Source organism: Notolabrus celidotus, chromosome 20 (genome assembly GCF_009762535.1).
Source record: "Notolabrus celidotus isolate fNotCel1 chromosome 20, fNotCel1.pri, whole genome shotgun sequence".
NCBI lineage: Eukaryota > Metazoa > Chordata > Actinopteri > Labriformes > Labridae > Notolabrus > Notolabrus celidotus.
In genome coordinates, this window is record NC_048291.1 from 7,481,047 (window position 1) to 7,507,536 (window position 26,490).

Below are 26,490 nucleotides of genomic sequence, written 5' to 3' on the forward strand. Positions count from 1 at the left end.
TTGGCGTCTTGCGACCCACACTTTGGGAACCCCTGTGCTATGGGACTGGAGGTAAACAGCTAGCTAATCAGTCCAAAAAAAAAAAACCCCAAGCAAGCGACTGCCTGTTAAAGCTAGCTGCCTACCACTGTTTCTGCTAAATTAACAGGCTGCAATTTGTGGTTTGATTTATTCCATAAAAATAAGATATCATCCAACAATCGGCAAAAAAAAATGCCCACAATGATAAATAAATATTTAAGTTACATTATTTTTTATACGTAAATGGCTATATTCATCTGGAACATCATTCTAATTTCTATGCTAATTTTAAAAAATCAACAATTATGCTTATCTTTTATTTTATTTTATTTTATTTTTTAGGATGCTTTGGCAAAGTGAGAGGTCGTGAACCTTGGCTGCTGGTTCTGTGATTTGATTGGTTGGTTCTGTCATTGGCCAGAATGACATCATATGTCCTTCTAGAACTTTCCAGGCAAAGCAGTTACTTATATGTTTTTACTTTATCAATACAATGAAATTAGAGAGTATTACTGTTTTGGAGGTAAAAAAGGTCTTCATTGAACACTACTTTTGCTATAGAATTATACTTAATTGTCAAAGAAAAATGAGAGATGCTAAATCCAGCGATCAGATTGCTAATAGCTAACGCGGCGGTTGTCATGGCGGCGAACATGGAAGAAGAGGAGAAGAAGAAACACAGCTGGAAGGTGCAGCTGCAGTTTCCTGTGAGTTAACATGTTAAGCTCAAAGTTATCCACCTCTATGTCGCACTGTGTCTCAGTTCAATGGACCTGCTAGCTTGGTTAGCAGATTAAGGTATCACTGTTTCTATTGAAACCTGAGATAAATCTGCTTTACTGAGATTACTCTTGTTTGTTTTCAGAGATTGAAAACATGACGGTCCAGACATCAAACCAGGGCCAATGGTCTATTTTGAACCCACCTGACTTACCTTCGACAGGTATGTGATTGTAAAACAGGGTCTCATTTCTAAGAGAGTCCTGGCTAGGACTGCTACACTTGTAGCCCCTTTTATCAGCTTCATCATTTTTATGTCTTACTGCTTAATGTCACCAGTTTTCCCATATTATTACCATTATAGTTGTAAGTGCAATAGACCTGTTTAATTAACTGCTGCACTTATCATTATCAGTCATTCTTATATAATCATTAACAGACAGGATTATCATGGACAGATTACTTAATTTTTTTATTTAACCCTCATTTTACCAGGAATATTCCCATTGAGATACAAAACCTCTTTTACAAGGTAGTCCTGGCCAAGACAGCAGCATGTGGGACTCTAGTCCTGCAGCCTGTTGCACCAGATGTACGTAAGTGTTCTAAGTCAGGGTGCAACGCCCTCACTGAACCATATATTGAAATTAGATAGTTTGTAACTTAAGTTGTGTCATTGTTTGGTTTCACCATGGAGATGTAAGGTTAATTTTAAAGCTAGGGTTGGTAACATAGACTGTATGAAATATGGTCGTAGTATCCGTGACGTCACCCATCTGTTTCTGATGCGCTGTTTTGAGGCCAACCTGCGGCAGCAGCCAGATTGCTGCTGTTGAGTGATTGTGACGTAAAGAGGCGGGCTTTGAGACTCTTAGCCAACAGCTAAAGTGTTCCCGCCTGTCAATCAAGTCAGCTGTGCCTCTCATTGGAAGACTCGTAATCTCAATATCTTTGAAACTGCTGTGTAACAAAAAATTCAGCCCCCCGTACAGTGTGTTCCGATCGAAAAATGAGCCAACCAGACTACACTAGTTTTTTGTACCAGGCTGTAAACATGTTTATTTCTGCTGTGAAGATTGGCTTTTCTGAATTGGTGTGTATGTGGTTTCCGGTACTTCCGGAGCCAGCCTCAAGCGGATCCTCAATGAACTGCAGTTTTTAGCACTTCCGCATTGGACTCATATATTTTTAGACCGGAGGTTGCCGCTTGGGTTCATCTTCGACGTTTACACTTTTAGCAGCCAATCAGAGGAAAGCACCAATTTTGATGCAGGAGTTGTTACAACTGGTACACTACGGAGGACTTACACCTACTAGGAGCTAAGTGTAAGAATTAAGTTGAAACTATCTCAGCTGGTGCAACACCCAAAACGTTAGTAGAGTGTAAACTCCATCCTGAATGAGAAATTACATATGGGCTAGGCTAAGTTTGAAGTTATGCACAGCTGGTGCAACAGGCTGCTGCTCTTTATGTAAAGTGTATTGAGATTCCTAAAGATATAATTTGGTGCTACATTAATAGAAATGATTGATTAAAGACAAAAGAAGCACATGAGAACAGCACAATTTTAAAGTGTGCAATAGAACAGCGTCAAAGTTAAGTCAAATCATTACTTCTACTTTCACTATGGATTTCCTACACAGTGATCTGAGGTTATATTTGAAAAAGTGAAGTACTTGCCGCAGAATATCTTAAACCAGAATAGAGTAATAACTTGTCTTCACATGCATCAGCACACGTGGAGCTGTGATAAAAAGATGATGATGATGATATAAAGGAGGATTGGGGATGGTGAGTGTGATAATTAGGATGATGAAGGGCAGGTGCGGTGCGCGTGCGCTGGACCTTCACAGCTTAGATGCAAACATTGCTGGTTGCTTAGCTACCCCGTCTGCCAGGGGGTCCTTGTAAGGTCTGGATCTGGGGTGAGACAAGGGGTCGGCACAACTCTACCTTCAAACCCCGCAGCAGGCTAAAAATAGAGAGAGAGAGAAAGAGAGAGAGAGAGTGTGTGTGTGTGTGTGTTGAGATTGGAGAAAATGAAAGACAAAGTCAGAGATACGTGGAATTAGTGACAACACGTGTACGGAGAAAGAGAAAGGACGAGATGTTGGAAAAGTGATACCAGCCGCAATGAAGGCGAAGTCTGACGCATTCAGCAAGTGGTGCGAAAAGTCTGATGTAATACGAGCTTTTTTCTGTCTGTCTTCTCTGAGAAAACTTTATCCCCCTCTGCCTTACTTTCCTCACGCACACACACTCTCACACACACACACCATCTCCTTTTATAAAAATACCCAAGGACAATCCTCACTATTAATAGTAAGTGTTGTCAACTGGCTCTGGAGAAATGGGACCTCCTGTTCGGCTAACTATTTTTGTATCTTTGTAGATGTGACCCTTTACACCATCAATTACATTCATTTTCTAGACTGATAACAACCTGTTTTTGTAAGAATCAATCACACCTGTACATTTTTTTACGTAAATACTTGATGTTCAATCAAATCTTCTGAAAGTCTGTTTATAAAAAAACTTCACTGACTTTCCTTAGCTGAAATAAACGACATATTCCAGTATTTTTACCCTCTTTTTTTCTCTTGGTGTCCATCACAGACTCCCACAGAGAATTGTTCCAAGCTGCAGTGATAGACTTAGTGTTATATTATTTACTTGGCTCCTCTTTCAGCACCGGGCTCTTTTGGTTCCAGCTCTGAAGCGGTAATCGAGCTCCGTGCATACTGCGGGTGATTTATAAGCCCTGGGGTCGCCATGCAGTGCCGCTGCTCTCAGCTATTCCCTGGACTGCCACAATCTGACTGCATGTACACACACTGTGACACAAGAGGGATACAAGCTACTGTGGTTGTTGGCTCCTTAGGTATACACCTTGAGCCATTAGTCATATGTTTATGAGGTCTCAGAAACTCCTTTTCAGATGTGGGGAAACTCTCTCTCCTCTTTCTTGTCACTTTTATTTCCTCATCAGTCAGATCACCAGCTTTAAATAAAAGAATAATACAGTGAAAAAACTAAACCTTAACTTTGCAGTTGGTCATTTGTCTGCTTCACTTTAATTTAAAATATAATATGTAATAAAATATTTCAGATCAGTCGATATCGATAATTATCACGATAACTATCTAATCATTATTTAATTTAGATTTAAAGGCAGATTTTTGCTCCTGAGTGAAAGTTGAAGAAACAGACAGTTTGTCAGCTCGGGTCTGGATTTAGTTTTCTGATAAGCTTCTTGAATCCATCCTTTCTGACGGTGCAAACAGGAAGCAGGTCTTTTGTGTGAGATAATTTGCATAATTTGATTTAAATTTTACAACTAAGATGAATCAAATTGTATACTGTGTATTAGTTCATAGAGTATTGTTTTGAGTTGTGCACTCCCCTTTGAGGTTACACCAGGTTACGGGCAGAGTTTTTTCCCCACAGTACAGTGAATGCATGATGGTTATTCAGTGTTCAGTTGTCCTACGGTCACGGTGGACATTAAATGTGTTAGAAATACGCGGCAAAATTGTCTCCGTGCTCTTCCTTTACCCACATCCTGAAAGCATATTTAATGAAGTGTAATAAGTTAATAGTTAATGCAGAGTCGACACAGTGTTATACTAACAACTCTGCTTTGAGCTGGTAGGTTTTGACACTGCTCCGAGTCCGAATGTCTCTAAGCCCCACCTACCTCTCACCCTGCGACATGATTGGCTGTTCAATTAGGGCTGGGTCATAATTTGATAACGATGATTATCGTGATATAATTTTTCTCTATATAAATTTAAAAAATGTTCTTTAAAAATGCGATATATTTAAACCTGTAATTACAGCCCCCAACCACTGGCGCTAATGTGTCTTAAACATATTGGGTTAGTGTTTGGTCTCCCTCAAGCGGCAACCTCCGGTCTAAAAATATGAGTCCAATGTGGAAGTGCTAAAAACTGCAGTTCATCGAGGATCCGCTTGAGGCCGGCTCCGGAAGTACCAGGAACCACATACACACCAATTCAAAAAAGACGATCTTTACAGCAGAAACAAACATGTTCACAGCCTGGGACAAAAAACTAGTGTAGTCTGGATAGCTCATTTCTCCATCGGCACACACTGTAAGGGGGTGTGAATTTTTTTCGAATGAGTCAATTTCGAAGACATCTAGATTACGAGTCTTCCAATGAGAGGCACAGCTGACTTGATTGACAGGCGGGAACACTGTAGCTGTTGGCTAGGAGGCTCAAAGCCCGCCTCTTTACGTCACAATCACTCGACAGCAGCAATATGGCTGCCGCCGCAAAACAGTGCTTCAGAAATAGATGGGTGGTGTCACGAATACTGTGTCCATATTTCATACAGTCTATGGTCTCTCTACATCCGGAGTGTAAAAGCAGTTGTACTCTATACTCATGTTAAGTTTTTTACTCGATAGACTCTGAACCTGCTGCTGGTCTTCTGATGAGCTGTGGCAGTGAGGAAACCAGCATGGCACGGGTACAGAGAAATAGCTTCTTTTTCTAAACATCTAAGCAATTTCTGTAACAACACTCTGTGATGGAAATATTGGTTGCGCCTGTGTGTGTGACTTCAAAAATTGATTACCACTTAATCAATATATGCTTAACATGTCTGAGGGGACAATTAATGTATCCTCTCATTGATGATCACTATTATGCTGTTTGTGTGTGTTTACGTGTGTGTGCGTGCATGTGTGTGTCCCAGGAATAGGGCTTGGGTTTGGACAGCACTTGAAGCTTAGCACCATTCCAGCTGGACACCTGTCACATGCACACACCAAAACTCTCACACTGGATGCGTACACACACACACACCTGCCTGGTGCATACCATGGTCTGTCTGTCTGTCTGTCTGTCTGTCTGTCTGTCTGTCTGTCTGTCTGTCTGTCTGTCTGTCTGTCTGTCTGACAGTCTGTCTCACACTCACACTTGAACACACTGTGACATTCTCAGAAATGTTGACAATTGTGTCTGCAAGGTCACATTTCTTTATCCTCTCAAATGACTGCCGCTGCACTTGTTTCTCTGATAACTGTTCACATCCTCGCAGAGCAGCTCAAAACAGACATCTTTGGTGGGCTGGTGTTGTTTGTGGACAAGACTCGTTGAGCCTGCAGCTGGAGTGTCTTTCAGTCCTCCTCAGTGGAGTTCTTCTTATACAGATATTAGATACAGCATGAGGGGCTGTGTCCACCAATGCTGATTTTTGTCGTGGGTTAGTGGACACAGATTTTTTGCAAGGAGGCCAGTCCATACACCAGACTGATACATGGATGTGCAGGGATTGACTGCATATAAAGATGGACGACACATCTTCGTCTCTTTAAGTTGTAAAAGAGTAAAGCTAAAATTATTGGTTATCAGGTGCTGACATATTATGCTGGTGAGAACGTTTTGAGCCAGGGCCCATACAGTAGAGATTGCCTGGTTAAGTCGCTGTATTGACGTCCATTAACCAAAACCCACATTTAACTTGCAGATAAACTATCAGAGATTCCTCAACGTCACACATCTGTCCCTGAAGCGCTGTTTTAAAGCCAATTGTTGGTGGTGCCATGTTGGAAATGCTGAACCCAACCAAACTTTGTCAGAGCTAGTGTGAGGTAAAGAGGCAGGCCTGCCATGTCCTTATTTGAGCAAAACTCGTAAGTTTGATATCTTCCAAAATACCAAGTTCTAAAAAAATTCACCCCTCGTACAGTGTGTGCCGATAGAGAAATTAGCTACTCATACATAAAGCTGCTGTTGGTAGTCACGGAGTAAACATCTTTTCAGAGAGGGACTTTGAATGTCAACATTATCCCTCTTAGCCCCCGAACACAGATCGGTGTGTGCAGTAATGATAGTGCTGGACTCCTAACCAATCAGAGGACGTAGTAGGGACCGCCCCTTAACCAACCAGAACGGCGGATTGGAGAATAGCTATGATTGGTCTGTCATAACGGGAACGAGGGGAATAATAACATTGCTTGATACAAAGGCATTGAAACGCAGAAATTTCACAATAGTCTCAAACTACTTCACTTACCGATGAATACTGATGGGCATTAAGACCTTTTCTCCAAACCCAGCAGAAAAAATACCAACAGCAGCTTGAAACTGTTTTTTGAACCAGGCTGTAAACATGTTTATTATTGTTGCAAAGATCGTCTTTTTGAATTGGTGTGTATGTGGTTTCCCGTGTTTCTGCAGCCAGCCTCAAGTGGACGCTTGTTGAACTGCAGTTTATAACACTTCACATAGGCTTCATTTTTTAGGACCAGATGTTGCTGCTTGGTGTTAACATGGAGGAGGCAGGCTTTATGACCTGTACTGCAGCCAGCCATCAAGGGAAGCTCTAAGTGTTTTGGCTTCACTTTTACAGAGCTATCATGTTATCCATTTTTCTGCAGTTTAAAGTACAAAGCTGTTATTTTTTAAAGGCTGGCACTTGTGTACGATCAGTATTCAAGAATCAAAATCAGATTGAGAAAGGAAAACACAGTACAGATCAAAGATGATACCCGGGGCTGATAAACACTTGTTGTCACAACCTCCACCTCTTTGTCTCTCCACTCCTTTATAGTGGACTCCCTACATCTTGCTCAACACTCATCCATCATCCTGTCATCGCTACGTTTTCTCCTGCCCTGTGCTCTCGGTCATTCCCCGCTCTGGCCTGCAGTCCAGGCCGTATATGGCGGGGCCATCCGGCAGGGGAGCCACAGGGTTAAATATACACTGACGCTCGGAGAATGACAACGACTCTGGCTAACCTGCCAGAGAGGTGCACTGTCCAACACACACACATAGTGGACACATTTGCTCATTGTCTCATTTGCATAAGCATTTTATGAGACTATTCTTATAAAATGAAGTCCTGTCTGCAGGACATAAAACTCCCACTCAATCACTTTGTAGGAAAAACTCAGACATTGAAACACAGAGGATGAAATAATAACAATAATAACAAAAGTCAAACTTAATGAAGTCAGAGCAAAACTTTGAGACTAATGAAAGTTTTCTCATAAGAAATATACCTTTTAAATTATGAATAAATTCTAATGTTGCAAATATTTACCCCCAAGTGTGAAACTTCAAGTCAGAGGAAAACATTTAATACATATACTTTATTTTTTGGTCTCATGGGCTGCCAATGTTTTGATCATTTCCTTTAAAACAGAGAAATAAACTCAAACCGGAGACAATTTTTAACAACTTTATCCATAAACCCAAAAATAGACAATATTGTGCGCATGATTCTACACATACTTCAATATATTCTAAATATTTGCGGCCTCTATTGTGATTAATTGAATACAATAACAGTGGTTTGTTAGATTTCGTGTGTTTACACTTCAGTACAACAGAGAAACAGTATTACATCAGACTTCCACCAGATCCGTGTCTGCCCGTCTCTGATCCCCTGCGATCCGGCTCTGAGTTTCTCATCCTTCAACTACCATCGGCTGTTGTTTCAGAACGTAGCATGGAGCAGGACCACCAGACAGCTGGAGTCATGTGAGCGAGGTTTGCGTCACAGTAATCATTGAATCAAGGATTCTCCTCCTCTTCTTCTCATCCATGTTGCCTTTATGGTCCTCTGAAAACCTCTGACCTGTTGACTCCAGGCCTGGCTCCGCTCATCATGACAGTTTGTTGTTGTTGGTCAGTGAAACACAATCTGGTGATATCACAGAGTGTTTTATGCTGAAAATCAGCCAGATTTTTTCATTTTGCTTTGGTGCCTGACTTCCTGCCCCGCTTCATCTGCTCTGTTGAGATTGATACATCGTGCCCCGGCATCCAGAAAAAATTGATGTCTTGTGTTTCTGATCTGGGGGGCTCCGACCTGTTTGATCAGAGATGCAGCAGGAACGCGACGGAGTGGATCCAGAGGAAGTTAACACACTGACTAGAAAAGAAACCTACAAAATCCGGTGATGTGATGGTTTCGGGAGAACCAGACACAGATCTGAGTGTGACTTCTAAAGAAATGGCTGCCACTTGAAAAAGTCAATGAGGAGATAGCAGTGTTTACATTGCAATGAAGGCCCCCCTTGGCTTCTTTATGTTCAATAGTGTGATCTATTTTGATTGTCTATAATTTGAAATGATACTAAGTTAGTTTCTACATATACACAGAGATTAAAGAGACCGACAACAGAGCAGCAGATGGTACCGAGGTATTCATTGATGTCATAGCTCTTACACAACTGAAAGATTGCTTGGACCTCTGTCAGCTAAACCTCACAGATATGGGAGACGTGGCTTGTTACTGTTCAGATGTGTTTTCATGTGTGTGTTCTGGCTCTGCTTCATCGCAAAGCCCCGGCAGATCTTCTGAGGAGGAAGTGGCTCTTAATCAGTTTCTTGTTTCTCCTTGGACTGGAGAGAGAGGGGGGGGGGGTCTCTCTTAGTCTGAAAGTGACATAACAGAGCAACACGAGAGCCAGAGTGTGTCCTCACTTCATGTTCTCAGGGACACACTCACTTAAGAGAGCGGCCAGCCTTGGTTCACTTCCAGAGACGTTTTTTTTGAAGGCACATGGCAGCAAAGTGATGAAGCGGGTGCAGGAGAGGACAGGAATCACGAGCCGCTGAAGAGAGGGGGAGATGTCAGGCAGGAGATGTTTAGGATGACTGGAGATATGAGAGTATATTCACACCTACGACGACCCAGTATACAATAGTGACTTAGGTCCACTGTTGCAATGACAAAAACAGAGTGAGGGACATTAAATGATGTTTTGCCAAACTAAGATAGTTTCAGTCTGTTTTCCACAACATAATGATGATGCTAGTGGGAGATAAATTATGGGAGGCTTTAATGGCCTCTACTAAATACATAGCATGTAAATATGGGTTGAATGCTTTTGAATTCTTAACTGTCAGTAGTAGAGTCGGAGTGGTATATGAGCGTTTTTGGCAAGCAGCAACCTCCGGCCGCAAGAATTGAAGCCAATGTGGAAGTGTTGTTGGTAATCGAGTGTCTACTTGAGGCTGGCTCTGGAAGTAGTGGAAACCATATACACAAATTCAAAAAAGCCGATCTTCACAGCAGAAATAAACACGTTTACAGCCTGGTACAAAAAAATTCTGATAAGATTACGAGTTTTCATTACGAGAGGAACAACTGACTTGACTGGCAGGCGGGAACACTGTAGCTGTTGGAGAGGAGGCTCCAAGCCCGCCTCTTTACCTCACTCTAGCTCAACAGCAGTTAGATTGAGTTAGCACATACAATATGGCTCCCGCCGACGATTGGCTTCATTGGGTGACGTCACAGATACTACGTTCATTATTTATACAGTCTATGGTTATAGGTTATTAAAATCCTCCACATTAGGGGTGCCAGTTAGCCTAGTGGTTTAAGCGTGTGCCCATATTAAGATGCTGTATTCCTAGTTACAGTGGTTGCTAGTTCGACTCCTGGCTGCAACCCTTTGCTGCAAGTCTTCCCCCGCTCCTTCTCCCTGTGTTTCCTGTCTGTCATTAGCTGCGTCCTATGCATGAAGTAAAAAAAAAGGCCCAAAATAAATGGTTAAATGAACACTCCAAGGAATGAGGTTCAACACAATATATTTTTAGCCTTCAAAGAGTTCTGATTGAGAAAAAATTTGAAATTTTGCAAAACATGCATTTACATATATATTCTAGCAGGGACATTTGTGCATAAATCTATGCAACACCATGTCTGCATGAGGCTGCATCATTCAGTGCCTATAACTATAATTTTTGATGACCAAACATGCTGTGTTTTTTCTTGCATTTGTTTTTCCATTATTTAATTTTTTGTGTTTTTAAAAAAATTTTTTTTATTGAATCTGCAGCCCTAAATCTGAATTTGCAGCACTTAAAGAGAATCTTATTTCAGGCTTTTTCAATATGAGAAATAACTGAGCAAAAAAATCTCATAAACAAAAGTCTGACAGAAGAGCACTATTTTCGATAGGCAAAATCTTTAAAAGCTCCACGTGTGGGCCAACCAACACCTTGATTCAGAGGAGAAGCCGAGGCTGGAAGACAGTTTGTGAAGTAGAAGGATGAGAGAACAATCGCTTGTTTCCACTATACAGGCTTGACGCCATGATGTTATTCCTTCACGACTTTTTAAATAACAAAACAAAACAGGGAATAGAAGACGCAGATACAGACCGTACTCTCTTTCCTACATTTTTGTTCTATTGGATAATACCTCAGGGTTATACTATAGCACCATCTGAAGCAAGAAACACAAGGCTAATCTTGATTTCTCGATTGAAACGATAAATTATGTAACAATAACAAGAGGCATTGAATCAAAAGCAGATCCAGTTTATACTGAATCTTGTGGTCAAGTTCAGGGTGAGAGACTCTTACTGCAATGCTAGGATGAAGGGGCTGGTGGAGAGAGCTTCAAATTTACAAGACTGCCTTGACAGTGGTATCAATTTAACTCCTAGCAAGAAAGCAAATTTCCCAAATATGAATCTGTTTGTTTAGCCGTATCAGTCTAAATGAGTTTACATGAACCAGGAAGATCAGAGCATTATTTCCATGCACACTTCTCTGCACCTTCATGTAACCTTCAAGCCTCAGTGAAGTATCTGTTGGGGCTCCTCACTTGCAGGGTGTCACATTCTCAAACCTCCCTGAAAGAACACTGGAAATTCTGCCATTGTGTCATGACTGCCTGCCCACATGCCCACTGCTCTATTTATAACAGAGGAGCACAACTGCTGCTATAGGTACAGTTACAGTGAGGCACTCCAAACCCCAGCTGCCCTGCCTTAGCTAATAATACAGGGTAGTATACACACACAGAGACGCATACACACGCATGGAGACCCACCTCGCTGCCCTCCCTCAAAGTACTTCCTGTATCAATCACAGTGATGAGCAGCTACAGGCAGACATGATGTGCCCACCTCCCACACTGAGCCGCCTGCCAACAAGCCCTCAACCACACACATAAACACACTGTCATTACGTCACAAGCCTGTCTCTGTCCCAGCTCCAAATCATTAAAGACAAAACCATTTGAGTGAGAAGGAGAGTGGGGAGTCCACTGTTGAGCTACGAAAATAATAAAAAAATGACAGTATGAAGTATTCACATACCTTTCAAACCCTGAATTAGATTAAATAAAATTCATCACTTAATAAGGAGATGTATAAAAGTAAGAAGGTACTTCAGAGAGCATTTGAAAAAGGGGGGTACTTTTAATGCAAAAAAAATAATAAATTCAATATTCATTCAGGTAAATTAAAGTTTACATTATTGTGATCTGTTAAAGCGTTAACCTCCGGATGCGAGAATTGAGTCAAGAAGTGTAAAAAACTGCAGTTCCATTGATTGTCCACTTGAGGCTGGCTCCGGAAGTACTGGAAACCACAAAGGCACCAATTAAAAAAAAGCCGATCTTTACAGCAGAAATAAACATTTTTACAGCCTGGTACAAAAAACTGTGTAGTTCGGATAGCTAATTTCTTGATCGGCATTCACTGTATGAGGAAGATATTAAGATTACGAGTTTTCCATTATGAGAGGCACCACTGACTTGATTGACAGGTGGGGACCATAGACTGTATAAATAATGGACGTAGTATCCGTGACGTCACCCATCTGTTCCTGAGCGCTGTTTTGAAGCCAATCGTCGGTGGGAGCCATATTGCTAATGCTGAACTGAAAGAGGCTGGGTTTGAGCCTCCTAGCCAACAGCTATGTGTTCCCGCCTGTCAGTAATGTCAGTGATGTCCTTACTTGGGCAAAACTCGTAATCTTAATATCTTCTGAACCGTTGCGTTAGAAAGTGCCGATAAATTAGCGATGTAGACCCAAGCCGTTTTTTGAACCAGGCTGTAAACATGTTTATTTCTGCTGTAATGATCATCTTTTTTGAATTGGTGTGTATGTGATTTCTGGTGTTTCTGCAGCCAGCCTCAAGCGGATTCTCGATGAATTGCAGGTTAACACTTCCGCATGGGCCTCATATTTTTAGACTGGAGGTTGCCGCTTGGTGGGAACACTGTAGCTGTTGGCAAGGAGACTCAAAGCCTGCCTCTTTACCTCACAGTAGCTTAACAGAAGAAAGGTTGAGTTCAGCATTTCCAATATGGCTGCCGCCGACGATTGGCTTCAAAACAGCGCTTCAGAAACAGATGGGTGACATCACGGAGACTACGTCCGTTAATTATACAGTCTATGTATCTGTTTCGCTGTGACATAAGATGGTCTTTTTCTTTCAGTGTCTTATTTCACAAGATTACCTGACATTTTGTTGTTCAATTATCTACTTGAGAGAGATAAATGATAGGTTAATTGATTTTGAAAGTATGTATTAATTTCCATGAACTTACATTTCGAGTCAATGACTGACTGAAAACAGTGGGATTCTTTTCTTGAAATTATGGCACCCTCCATACACTAAGGATAATAAGTGTGTCTGTGTTTGCTGTCATTGAAATAGATATGATTAGCCGCAGAGTTTTGCACATCTCATTTGATTGATATGAGATTTTAAAAGACCAGAGAGCAGTGGGGGGTCGACGGTAGAGGACGTCCTGTTTCAGGATTACTGTGTCCTCTCCCTCTCGTGTGTGTGATATATCCGCAGACTTAAATATTCTTAAGTCAACAATCACAACAGGAAACATGTCATGTCAACCTTCTGAGTGAGAGCACCTTGAAACCTGCAGGTTGAATAAGGTTAACCAGGCCACACTAACTACTTTGATAAAGACGGGCGAATGTCAGTCAAGTAACAATTCATTCATTTCTTTAAGGATTTAAGGAACTTAGATAGTAGGGGGTCTTGATAGTAACCTGTCATCGCAATACTGAGGTGAAGTGTCCTTTGAATTAAGGTCAAACACACAATTAAAATAAGAAAGTGATCCCAAACTGGGATTTGTGGGAGATAACTAATGTGTACGTGTGTGTGTATGTGTGTTTGTGTGTTCGTGTGTGTGCAGCATTAGCACTGCTGTGTTTTATTAGCATTAGAGCGCAGTGCTTAGGATGAGCTGCTGTAACCGGATCCCAAAGGGAGATTGAGCTAAATGTCAGTGAGCCACCTTGAGCTTTTCACCGCTGCAGCAGGCTCACAACAGCACCACGGGCCGCGATAGGAAAGGGACACAACACAGCTGAGCAGTTTCAACACAAGCAAAGCTGGGAACACACTAAACGTTTTTAAAAACTTAAGCAATTTTAAATATGTGAGTGAGCAAATAGTGACAGATTCAACAGTTTTGGATTCATTCACCCAACAACCAGAGTCCAAACTCTCTAAACTGGAAGTCTCACAAAATGTCTTGCAGCCAAAGAGTAAAGAAACATGGCAGGTGACTGAATCACTGCATATTGCTGGTTGCTAGCTGCTTAGCTTTCTGGTAGATCCACTACAGTATCAACTTTTGCTCAACTCCTCGCCTTGCCAGTTTGATTGTGGTATATTCACAAGACGTTGCTGCCACAAATCAACAAGTTGGTCCTCCATTTCTGACGCCCATCTAAGTCTTTGCTTTGCGTTCACAATCGTCTCCATGGCTGCATTTTTTTGTGCTTCCTTCTCCACTCAGCTTGATTCCTGATTCCCTGCTATCGTGTCGTTCGTTCCACATTACAATTCACAGAGTGTGCTAAGCTTTCCTCTGTGTCCCTCCCACACCACAAGATATCTGATCATAAGTATTGAAAATGTTCAACATTTTCAATTTCAAGTCAGGGTGGCCCTGACGGATGTAGTATCCGTGATGTCACTCATCTGTTTCTGAAGCGCTGTTTTGAAGCCAATCGGCGGTGGCAGCCATATTGGAAATGCTGAACTCAACCTTTCTTCTGTTAAGCTACTGAGAGGTAATAAGGCAGGCTTTGAGTCTCCTTGCCAACAGCTATAGTGTTCCCACCAAGCGGCAACCTCCGGTCTAAAAATATGAGGCCCATGCAGAAGTGTTATAACCTGCAAATCATCGAGAATCCGCTTGAGGCTGGCTGCAGAAATACCGGAAATCACATTCACACCAATTCAAAAAAGATGATCATTACAGCAGAAATAAACATGTTTACAGCCTGGTTCAAAAAACGGCTTGGGTCTACATCGCTAATTTATCGGCACTTTCTAACGCAACGGTTCAGAAGATATTAAGATTACGAGTTTTGCCCAAGTAAGGACATCACTGACATTACTGACAGGCGGGAACACATAGCTGTTGGCTAGGAGGCTCAAACCCCGCCTCTTCCAAGCAGAGTGGTGGTTAAAATCTCTCTTAACTCATCTCACACCACAGAAAAATCTGTCAAGATAATCTTGAGAATTAGGAATGGGAATTGATAAGAGAATGTTGTAATCAGACTAATGAAGTAAGCCATGTACAGGACCAAAATGAGCTATGGGAAGTGTTAATCCAGATCATTAACTTTGTTGCCTTGTCTTATGTTCCTCCAAAAGCCTTTCAGCGCAGTTAAAAAATAATAATGTTAACATTTTCACAAAGAAAGAAAGGAAGACCATGATCTATCTTTTGGCGTCCATGTTGCAGAACTGTGTTCTCGTTACCACTTGAACGCTAAGCCTTTCTTGCATTCGATTTCACCCCATGACTTTGTGATTTCAAGAGTTAGAGCTGAAGGTAGCACAGATAACATGGCCACTCTGTAAACCATAGCACAGGCAGCAAGAGCGCCAAACACATGACACCCCTGATAAATAATGCTGTGCTGCAGCAACTACAACTCTTGAGGCCTGCATCCCCTCAATCTCTTCACTTTGCTTAAAGGTGACATATCATGCAAAATGGACTTTTTAATGGTTCTCTACCTGAAATATGTGTCCCTGGCATGCCTACAAACCCCCCCGAGAATGAAAAAAATCCATTCTGCCCCCGTTTTGATTTCTCCACCTTTCTGTAAATGTGTGTGAAACGAGCCGTTTCAGACTTCCGTGTTTTTGTTACGTAACAACAATATCCGGTCTGTCACGGAGTCAGAGCTCGGAGCTTGTTCAGCCCATAGACTGTATAAAATAATACTGAATCCCTCCTCCGTTTTTCATTACCTGCACAAATGTGTGGTAACAAGGAGCTTAGGAGGGAGGCATGCTAGTTGAAGGCTGTCTTAATAAACACAAAGGTCGGTTTTACTCCCCACGTCTGCAGATTTGAAGATCTAGTGGATGATTTTTATTTATCATGGATAAGTGCTAGTGCTAGTTAGCATAGCTACATAGCTACATGTCGTAGCTGTAGCTGTGTACCAAGACACACGTCGACATACTGACAAATAAAACAACAAGAAACACAAAATCTGTGACCAATCCTTCAGAAAAGGTCCCGCTGCCTCTCTGGCAAAGGTCGGTTTTACTCCCCACGTCTGCAGATTTGAAGATCTAGTGGATGATTTTTATTTGTCATGGATAAGTGCTAGCGCTAATTAGCATAGCCACATAGCTACATGTTCATAGCTGTAGCTGTAGCTGTGTACCAAGACACAAGTCGACATACTGACAAATAAAACAACAAGAAACACAGAATCTGTGACCAATCATTCAGAAAGGTCCTGCTGCCTTTCTGGTAGAGGTCGGTTTTACTCCCCACGTCTGCAGACTTGAAGATCTAGTGGATGATTTTTATTTATCATGGATAAGTGCTAGCGCTAGTTAGCATAGCCACATAGCTACATGTTCGTAGCTGTGTACCAAGACACGTCGACATACTGATAAATAAAACAACAAGAAACACTAAATCTGTGACAAATCCTTCAGAAAGGTCCTGCTACAGGCGCCTCTCCGTCAGGATCAGATTCTGGATCAGATTCAGAGGGTTGAAGTAACGTGATCTCTGAGCAGCCGTGTATATTCAGCCAACATGTAAACATTAGATCAACGTGCTGGAGAGCTGAGGGCACATCCACTTCCTGAGTGGGCGTGGTCAGAGAGAAAACAGAGTGTTCTGAGGAGGACTGAAGAAGAGGGTTTTTCAGGCATGCCAAAATCTGATTTCAAAGTGTTTTTTTGAGCATAAACTTTAAAGACATGTTTTGGGGACCTCTTAGACCAATATATATTGATGAAAAAAGTGTGATATGTCACCTTTAAGATTTACCGAAGTCATTAGGGGGTCAGCATTTCCAATGTGGCGACTGCCTCTTCAGAAACCATTATCTGACATCACTGAGGCTACGACCAGGACTCAAACCGAGATGCCAGCTCGCAGAAGTGCAGCTGCTTCTCAGCTATCGACGACCAGCGTAGCCGTGAGACTTGTGAACTCTCTACCCATGCAAATACTGCTGCACTCTTCTTTTTAAAATGCTGGTCTGAAGCTATGTTTTTACTGGTCTATTTTTAAAAAATAAGTTTTTTTCTAAAATAATTTTAAATATTTTGTATTTTTTTTTAGCTCGTTGTTTATCTTGTACGCTGCTGGACCTGAGTCACATTTTTCATTCCCTCCTGCTTTTAACATGATGGAATGACACTAAAGTGAACCTTGAACCTTGAACCCTGAACCTTGACCATGTTTTAAATTGGGAAGGGTCTTTCAAGCCAAAATACTATTCGATAATCATTGGCATCTATTCGACGATTATTTGAATAATCACCCCCCCACAAACACACACACTTGTCCCATTAACGTCCCGTTTGTGTGGCTGTCGCCGTAACCAGCAGCAGGACGAGGTGCTGCTAGTAGCGGGCACTGACAGCGTCTGTCTCGATCTTTATATCAGTGTTTCTGTGATGTGGCGTGGCATGTGTGTTTACATTTTACAGCCATGCTCAGTCTCTGGAAACACGTGTGTAGTAGTGTGAGATTCAGAAACTGAGAAAATAACCGCAATTGTTGCAAATGTTTTCTTCTTCTGTTACTTAATATGGTTAGCAAACAGCTTTAAGACGCTCTATCGCCACTATCTGGCGGGAATACTGTATTACAACCAGGCAAGGGTAAAAATGATGAAAAATTGTATTTTTAAAATGAGAAAATATTCAAAGTAACTCTTCAATTTTTACTAAGTGAAAGATTGCCCATCCCTAGTTTTATATAATCTATGGTTCTGAGATTGATTTCAGTATATGAAAAATGTATCATCCAACAATCCAGCTCCACAGAGCATCATTGAGTTGCTGGTTGGCTCTCATTGCGTCACTTTTAGCTGCTGTAAGTGAAACGATGTTGTGTTCACAGCAGGTGGTACAAGTCAAATTACTCTGTTTTTTTGAGGCAGTTGACTAACTTATAATTAGGCAGGAAATGTGTTGAACGTAGAGCTTTATGACCTAGTTACAAGTAACATTTCAACCAAGAGAGAAAGAAGGACAGTACAGCTCAGTCGGATAAGTCTCCCAAAGAGGTCAGAAAATTAACCCAGCTTTAATAAACAAATATTACATTCTGTCAAGTCGAGCATGAGTCATGATATATGACCTTGTCCTGTGCTTATAGACACTGAACGTCTCCTAGTTTTTAACACTCTTAACTTTTCCTTATCCACTTGTGAGTGAGTGCCTTACACACACAGATCAGTCCTCTGTCATGTTCTCATCAGTGTCCCCTACCTCTCATTCACAAAGCCCTCAGCCCCCCCTCCTGATTGTCCTGACCATGCATTCTCTCTTTTGCACATCTTATTTCCAGCTTGCCAGACAGCAAAACCCCTCCACAGTTGTTGCCCTCTCCCTCTAGCCCCCCCTCCCATCCTATTCTTTACCACCCCTGCCCACCTATTTGTGTCGACCTCAGCCAATAAGAGGTGAGTGCATGGTGGGCAAGCACCAATGAGGCCACTTTTTGATGTGTATAAAACTTTTCAGGACAGTTTGCCGGGTTGCACTTTCTGTCAGTCCAGGGCTCCGAGAGGAGAGCATCAGCCCAGAGAGAGAGAGTGAGAGAGAGAGAGGGGGTAGAGAGAGAGCAAGTGTGAAAGCAGGGGGGTTGCCAGTTTTTGATCCCTATCCCACACTTCAAGAAAGTGGTGGGTGAACAAAGATTTATCTGCTTTTTAATCTCAGTATGAGGCCATCAAAACAGTCTGATGTGAATGTTTCTGTTTTCTGTCCTGAAGCCTCTCCGTTTCAGCCAGGATGGAGAACGCACACACCAAAGAGTCGGAGGACGTCCTGTCCAACTTTGGTGTCACTGAAGATAGCGGCCTCTCACCTGAGCAGGTTAAGAAGAACCTGGACAAGTATGGCTACAACGGTGAGGGAGAGATGGATGGATGGATGGATGGATGGATGGATGGATGAATGGATTGTTTTTCATGGTTGAGTCCGACTACACTTATCATTAGTAATCTTTAACCAATCCATAGCAAGTTATTAAGTTACATAGACACACGTTATTAAACACACAGGCTATTTAGATAGACAAGTGACTGAAAAACAACCATGTGTTTTCATGCATCGCATTTAGCCGCTGATTTCAGAACAATTTATTGAAGGCACTTTCTTTTTCTTGCGTTTTTTGTCAGTTTGTTGAAAAGAAAAATCAATTCTTGGCTGAAATGTGTGTGTAGTGTGTCGTAGATAAAAGCATTTAGATTTTCCTGACATCCTGAAACTGCATCCCGGATGGTCCATCCAATCTCAATTTACAAAAACAGCATTGAAAGTGATTTGCTTGGTGCAATGTATGTGTTTTTATTATGTCTACAAATCTGTATTATCTGCTTTGGTTGAATGGATGGATAGTTACAGCTAGATGGAGTGCTGCAAAGTGGAAAGATGCATTAAAGTGGTTGAGTAGTCACAGGATGGGATTATTGGATACATGAAAAAAGAGAGAGTAAGGTTGGAGGTAGAAACAGAGTTCACTTGAGAAGTGAAGATAGACAAAAAGGTAGAAGAGAGACAGAAGTTAGATAAGGAGAAGGAGTGTGTTGGCTGATAGGTGATTGGGCTATGTGTGAGTTTTATTGATCGCCTGTTTCTAAATGAAACAGAGCAGTTGTGATATGTGGGGTGGACATGCTTTAATTTTTAAGTTTGAATGAAAATCCCTTCAGATTACATTGATGCCTCTTCATGTTTTGAGTCTGAATGAATTTCTGTACAGCAGTTCAACTCAAGGTCAGCTCTCTCACGTTGTCAAACTGGATCTCATGTAAGATAAGGAGTTATTACACACACAGTTTAAAAGCATGTAGGGTGAGAGGATGAATTACAACTAAAAGCCCCCTGTGGACCTTCAGTTCAGATCTGATCTCCATCCTGGACTTAAAGAAACACATCCTTCCTACAGGCCATTTAAACTTGTCACAGCAGCACCAACAGAGCACTGTGATTGGTGGAGCTATGGCAGGCTTGGTTATTAATAACAGGTGCTAATGGTTTAAGATATATAACAAATTATATTACTGTAGACTAGTGGGATTCATTAGACTATGTTTATAATTAAACACAAGCACAATTTATTTCAAACATTAATAATGAATGGAGGAAATGCATACACGGCCACAACAAAGAGCGTCTGTGTATTTACAAAATTCTTCAGCTGAGAGGGAAATCTTTATGGTAGACTGATCCCTCTCGCATTACTATGGAAACAGCACTACACAACTCCTGCTGGCTAGCAGGTGTCTGCAAGCTGTAGCTAACATTAAAGAGAGACACAACACACATAACTAGCTCTTTAGCCTTAACACATACAACTAGTGATGCACCAACTGGACTTCCTTTGGCATTTTTTAAAATATTTAAAATTATTATTATTATTATTATTATTATTATTATTATTATTAAATTTTTTCTTTGACAATTCTGATTCTGACATGTCTTTATTGAACTTTTCCAATATAGACACATAAAAAGCAAACAATCAGAAATTGTCAAAAGGGAAGTTTATGCACATTACGCACAAGCTTATACACTCTATAACAGATATTCCTAACTGTGATCTACCAAACCTTTCATCACAATGGCTGCTAGTCTAGGGCCTATATAGTCTAAGAAAGGGGACCATATATCAAAGAATAATTTGATCATACACTTTGATCTATATGTCAGGTATTCCATTGGTGTGATATCAAAAATAACTTTGTGCCACCCGGCTATCGTTGGAGGTTTGTGGTCTATCCACCTCAGCAATATGTTTTTCCTGGCACAGAAAGTGAGGACACATAAAAGTCTACAATTCTGATTTCTAATTTAAGGACTGACCTCCTGATTTTGATTTTGATTTTGATTTTGTCCGATTCCAGTTTTCTTTTCTTTAAAACCAATAATCAACAGCAAAATGAAAAAAAAATTTGTAACTTGTCTTAAATGAAAACAAATCTCAGCTGAACAGGCTGAACATTGGTCGATTCTGGTTTCCAGCAGAATCTACAGTGCACCTCTAAAACAACCTTAAAGTATTTCATCCAATGAATCTGAAACATGTTTGCATGGCCATGAACTTCTAGAGTGTCTTCAGTCGCCAGTACTCGCCAATCAGATGACAACAAGCAGCAGTAGTCAAAAGTTATCATCATTCACTTTGCTGAAATGTATTTACGTGAGGTTGAAATGTGGTTTAAGTTCTCTTTTTATATATAGATACTGGTCTAGTTACAGGCTCTTTATTCCTTAAGTATTTATACGATACGATACGATACGATACGATACGATACGATATCCTGTATTGTCCCCGTAGGGAAATTTGTCTTTGACATCAGTGCTACATGTTACCTGCTCTTTAAAAAAATCACCACAATGACACAATAACACACATAAAAAAAGAAGAAAAAATGCAATAAATACACATTCATACAACACACAGCATACTCTTAAAGAGAGAGCATCATAACACTGTCCAAACCGTAACAGGCTATTTACTATTTAAAATTCTTAGACATTGGCACAAAGGAGAAAATTAGAGGGGCTTACATATTTTCAAACATGTGACAGTGAATCTGTTTTTGTTGTAGGGGATCTCAGCTGAATGGATGTTGACAGTGTAACAGTTAACTAGACTAACAGGGTCATTAGGGTCACTGTTCAGGTTTAGTCTCATGTCACTGTATTCTGGTCATAAAATCTGAGATGTTTGGATTCTGTTCTGTGGAGTTTTGATTCTTAAACCTTTCTTTCTCTCTCTGCCCCACAGAGCTTCCAGCAGAGGAGGGTGAGTCCACTTGAAACACCTGCCTCTCTAATTATTCATGTTTGAATCTCAGGGCTCATCTTTTAACTCACATCTGTTACCCTCACTTCCTGTGATGACATGTCGTTTATCTCACACCTGTCATTGGCTTCTTCCTCTGTTCTCCCCTGAGGGCAGACCTAAATTACCCACTAATAGTAATAACATAAACATGTGGGGAAAGCTGTTGATGCATGGCTTTTCAGCTGCTGGGGAGTTTTCAACGTTTGTTTGACTTTTAAGCAGAACAGTTTCTTTTTTTTGCCCCTGTTTTGCTGTCAGCTACGTTAATAATCCAAAATGTAAGCAGAGATAAATGACAGCAAGTGTGGTGCTCATGGAGTGAGAGGGTTTTTAACACCATGGAGATAACTAAGAGGGCAGATGCATCTTGAATCACCAGCAAAATGAATCACCACTTGCTAAATGTTCTCTGTAACTAATGCCTTCTCTGCCTAACCTTTGATTGCTAATCAATTTGCGTGCCAAACATTATTCATTATTCATTATTCATTATTCATTATTCAATGACAATCAACCACATGAGTTGATAAATACATAATTAGGGAATATAAAAATGAGTCAACGCACTTGAGACGTGTGCATGATTTGACGTGTGTTGTTTGTTTTGCAGGAAAGACGATCTGGGAGTTGGTTGGGGAACAGTTTGAGGACCTGTTGGTCAGAATCCTTCTGCTGGCTGCCTGCATCTCTTTCGTGAGTTTGATCATTTAATCTAATAAAATTTCCCATGTAGTAATTTACATGATGGAGCCTGCAAATGTTTCAGAGCATGCTCCTGTATTTATGAATCCTACTGTACAAAGACAGATACTTGTTGATTAAGATGAGACGTTACAAAGTGCTTTGTAAAGTAAAACAGGAAGTGTCAGAATGAAATCCTCGTCTGTCGCCCAAAGAGAAGGTCCAAAAACAACTGGCCCTTACAAACTCCCCTAATCATATGGACATGTTTGTGTTAAGGTTATATAGACAGGTCAAACCTGGAAGAGCATAACTAATAGGTATTAGCTAGGGATGTAACGATATATCGCAAGACGGTAAAAAATTGATACAAAGAAGGGTGGATTAAAATCGATTCAACATAATTTGTATCGAGTGTATTCATTTTAAACAGTAGATGGCGCTATCTGCATTATACTCCGCTTGTTCAACATCATGAAGTCTCTTGCTGCTCTCTCGTCACTCGCTGAGTGGAGGTGTTTTAAGTTTAAAGCATGTTTCGATGTGAATCGGTTGCACTCCTGGCTGACACATGACCACGTACACATGCCTATTTTTCTCAATAAGAATGAGTAGACAAAAAACTGGACACTGTGAGTCTAAAATATGATTCTGTTCAGTTGTCCTGTTGCAGTAAATCCACATGTTGAAGTCTGAGTCTTCACATATCACCATGAGTCCACGGAGATTAATTATAAGCCTGCTCCTCACGTTGATATTCAGTGTGTTTAACATTTTGAACACCTTAATATGATCCGCAGCTGTTTAATACAGTCAGTAATATACATAGTGTTGTGAAGGAAATTTGATTTAGGGGGAAAAAACGTATTTGGCATTATTTTTGATATGGAAAACTTTCATGTTTTTTTAATGATTACATCCCTAATTTAAAGAGATTTACCTTATTTGTTTTAATATTTATTTGGGAATTGTTCACTTTCCATTTCTTTGTAATTGTTCTGAAATTTTCCAACAAGGTATTTTTGTACGGTGATTTTAGTATGCAGTGGTTTTATTTGAGTTACAACACATCTTAAAAATGAAAAAGGTATACTTTGCTTATAAAGAAATATAAGAGAAAAAATATATCTGAGAATTGAAATAAAATAATAGTTATTTAATTTTTGAGTTCAATCCAGTTTTCTTGAAAATCGGTAGAGAATCTGGATTTGGATCGTATCATGAACTAAAAATCGGGATTCGAATCGAATCGTGAGTTGAGTGTATCGTTACATCCCTAGTATTAGCTGCTTGACGTGGGAGAACATGGGGTTAAGAAAAAAACAGGTCACAAGCAGCGATCACATCAATGTTCTCTCAGTGAAAACACTCTTGAGGGCAACAAACACATAACAGTGCATCACCAAGTTGCTAGATTACATTTGGACCTATGTCCTCACTCTAATTTACTCAAGGAACCCCTCCAGCTCCACCTCCTCCTCCTCACTGCTGCTCTCTCCAAAACAGTTTGTGGAGGATAGTCGTGCTGCACACATTGTCTTAATCCTCCATCTCTGCCCTCCGGCCTCCCCACTCAGCTGTCAGGATGGCCTTAGAAGGCCTGATGGCTGCGTGTGTGTGTCTGTCTGTGTGTGTGTGCAATGTAGAGAGCAAGATAAAGAGAAAGACTGAAAGAGATCGGCTGTGTGTGTATGTGTGTATGTGTGCATGTGTGCATGGCCAGGAGCTTTATTTTAAGAAAGTCTCAGCCAGGACGAGAAACTGTATCCTTGGACAAAGGTCAGGGATGGAAGGAACGAGGACCGGCTCGTGGTAGCAGCAGGAGAGAGTGAGAGCCGGGGAGGAGGGTGGAGTAGGTGACGGTGGAGTCGGGGATTGGGTTGCACAATGGCATTGTTTGTTACGATGACAAACGAGAGCAATAGATTCAGAGTCGTATACAGTTTCTAAAAGAGAGAACAGTAAATACTGCAGATGCGTGCTCGTCCTATTCATACACACAAAGAATGTCATGCCACTGCGGAGTGCTGACAGCCTCTGACTCTCATTCTAGAGATCGATTGTGTCTTTGAAGAGAAGCAGGGTGAAGACAGACCGGAGAGACTTAGCATGGAGCCTATTTTTGGGAAGGGGGTGAGAAAAGTCGTGAGATGAAAAGCAGGTTAATGGAAAACACGGTGATGATGAGAGAAAAGTTCAGAGCTGCAGAAGGAAGCATGAGGCTCCTCTCCGCTCAGCTCTGCGCTCTGCTGGCCTGCAGCTAATCTGTGTCAATGTCAACATGGAGCCTTTTCCGAAACAGACCTGCGTTAGCAACCAGGGACCCCCGCTCAGCACACAGGCCCGCACACGTGTTAGACTATAGGTTTAAAGGAGTCACGTGGAGGGGAGAGACTTCTCGCATACGGTGACATAAGTGACAACAAAGTGAAATGTCATTTGATCCACTAATGGCTGTCATAAATAGCTTCTCGCTGTGACTATTTTATGTTTGTGTTTAATGCTGGACTGCAGTAAAAGATAAGACCGTCACCCAAAGCAACAGGTGCACAGCAAACTTAAAGACCTGTTGTTCAAAGTACAGTACAACAGGTTACACAGTGAGGACCAGAGGTGGAAAAGGACATGCACTCTTTACTCAGGACAGGAACATACTGGTGTAGAATATGTCAAAAGTGAATTTAGTGATTGAAGTGTGAGGGCTTCCTTGTCCCTCCTCTGTGTTATTCTCACTGAGTCGGGATCAAATCGGACTTGATGGCGTCCAGTGATGTCAATCAGAGATGGAGAGGTTTATGTTTGTGATTGTAGACTCTACTTTTCATTTGCGCTCATCGTTCAGTCTTTGAAACTATAATTGAAATTTTTTAAGTATCCATTTTTTTATAACTTAAAGATCCTGTGAGGAGTTTTTGAGCGGTTACTAAACGGAGTGAAGTTAACAGTGATGCCTCTTTATAACCTCTAAAAGCAAACAAGAGCATCAACGTCAAGACCGACTGTTTCTGTGTTGCCATTTTTAATGCCTGTAGCTGCTGTGAGGGGGTAGGAGTCAGGGGTTGGGGTGAGATATATCACTGTTAAAAGACAGCTTAATGAGAGTTTTTGTCACAAAACACTAGGTACTAATTCGCAGCATTAAATCAGCAAAGACATGAGAGGTATTATTGTGTCCACAGGGGGCGCTACAATCAACTCAAACAAAGTTCCTCACAGGAGCTTTAACTTGAGTTGATTAAGACTAAGAATGAGTAACAGAACAACTGATAGTAAAAATCAATGTTGATCACATTCTTATGTTCTTCTTGAGAATTCACAGTAGGTGTCTTTGTTAAATATCATAAATATCATAAAATACCTTAAAGCCTGGAGAATATGTTACCCCGGTATTCGCCATTTCTTTGGGTAGAAAAAGGGTTAAACTGTTCCTACTTGAAGACTTCCATAACATTCATTCACCTGCAGTTACTATACAGCTGTGTAGCTCTCATACCAGTTGTTTAGGGGTATCTTACCAGCTAGCCATACGGTAGGTGTAGTGGCTTGCTCTCACCTGTCGAAACAAAACCAATAAGCCACTGAGGGGCTGCCTTTCCGGGACTTACTGAGTTGACGCGTGTACTCTTTTAGCAATTGAATCAATAACATTCTGGTCCACACTCCATGCACTCACATCAAACGGGTTTATTTACAACGCTAGACAATAAAGCTCTGCTGATCAATCTGCAATTACATCCAATAATAACTTACACAATAATTAACAGTCTCACAGAAATTATTAAGACGACAGTGATGACGGTCAAAAACTGTCCGGCAGCTCACCGGCGACTTATTGTGTCTTCTTCTCTTTGTACCACCTAACAGCCCTCTTGATAACACCCGCCACCTAGTGTGTAAACAAGGAAGTGCAACAAACAAAATCAAACATTTCACACACAACATT

At 41.1% G+C, this 26,490-nt stretch overlaps 1 protein-coding gene across 4 annotated transcripts in view; it reads left to right on the forward strand.

Annotated features, from left to right (window-relative positions):
- The first annotated feature begins 542 nt into the window (after positions 1–542).
- Positions 543–26,490, forward strand: part of atp2a1 (ATPase sarcoplasmic/endoplasmic reticulum Ca2+ transporting 1) — a 46,701-nt gene continuing 20,753 nt past the window's right edge. Inside the window, exons 1-6 of one of the 4 annotated variants that reach the window (XM_034712081.1) lie at positions 543–728; positions 887–964; positions 18,357–18,471; positions 18,784–18,920; positions 21,807–21,824; positions 22,477–22,559. In XM_034712081.1, coding sequence (XP_034567972.1) covers positions 898–964; positions 18,357–18,471; positions 18,784–18,920; positions 21,807–21,824; positions 22,477–22,559 — 420 coding nt within the window. In that variant the 5' untranslated portion in view covers positions 543–728; positions 887–897. Of the gene's footprint in view, positions 729–880; positions 965–5,174; positions 5,237–18,356; positions 18,472–18,553; positions 18,694–18,783; positions 18,921–21,806; positions 21,825–22,476; positions 22,560–26,490 lie in introns of those variants that run through there. The other 3 variants (XM_034712084.1, XM_034712085.1, XM_034712082.1) reach the window with 3 other exon arrangements.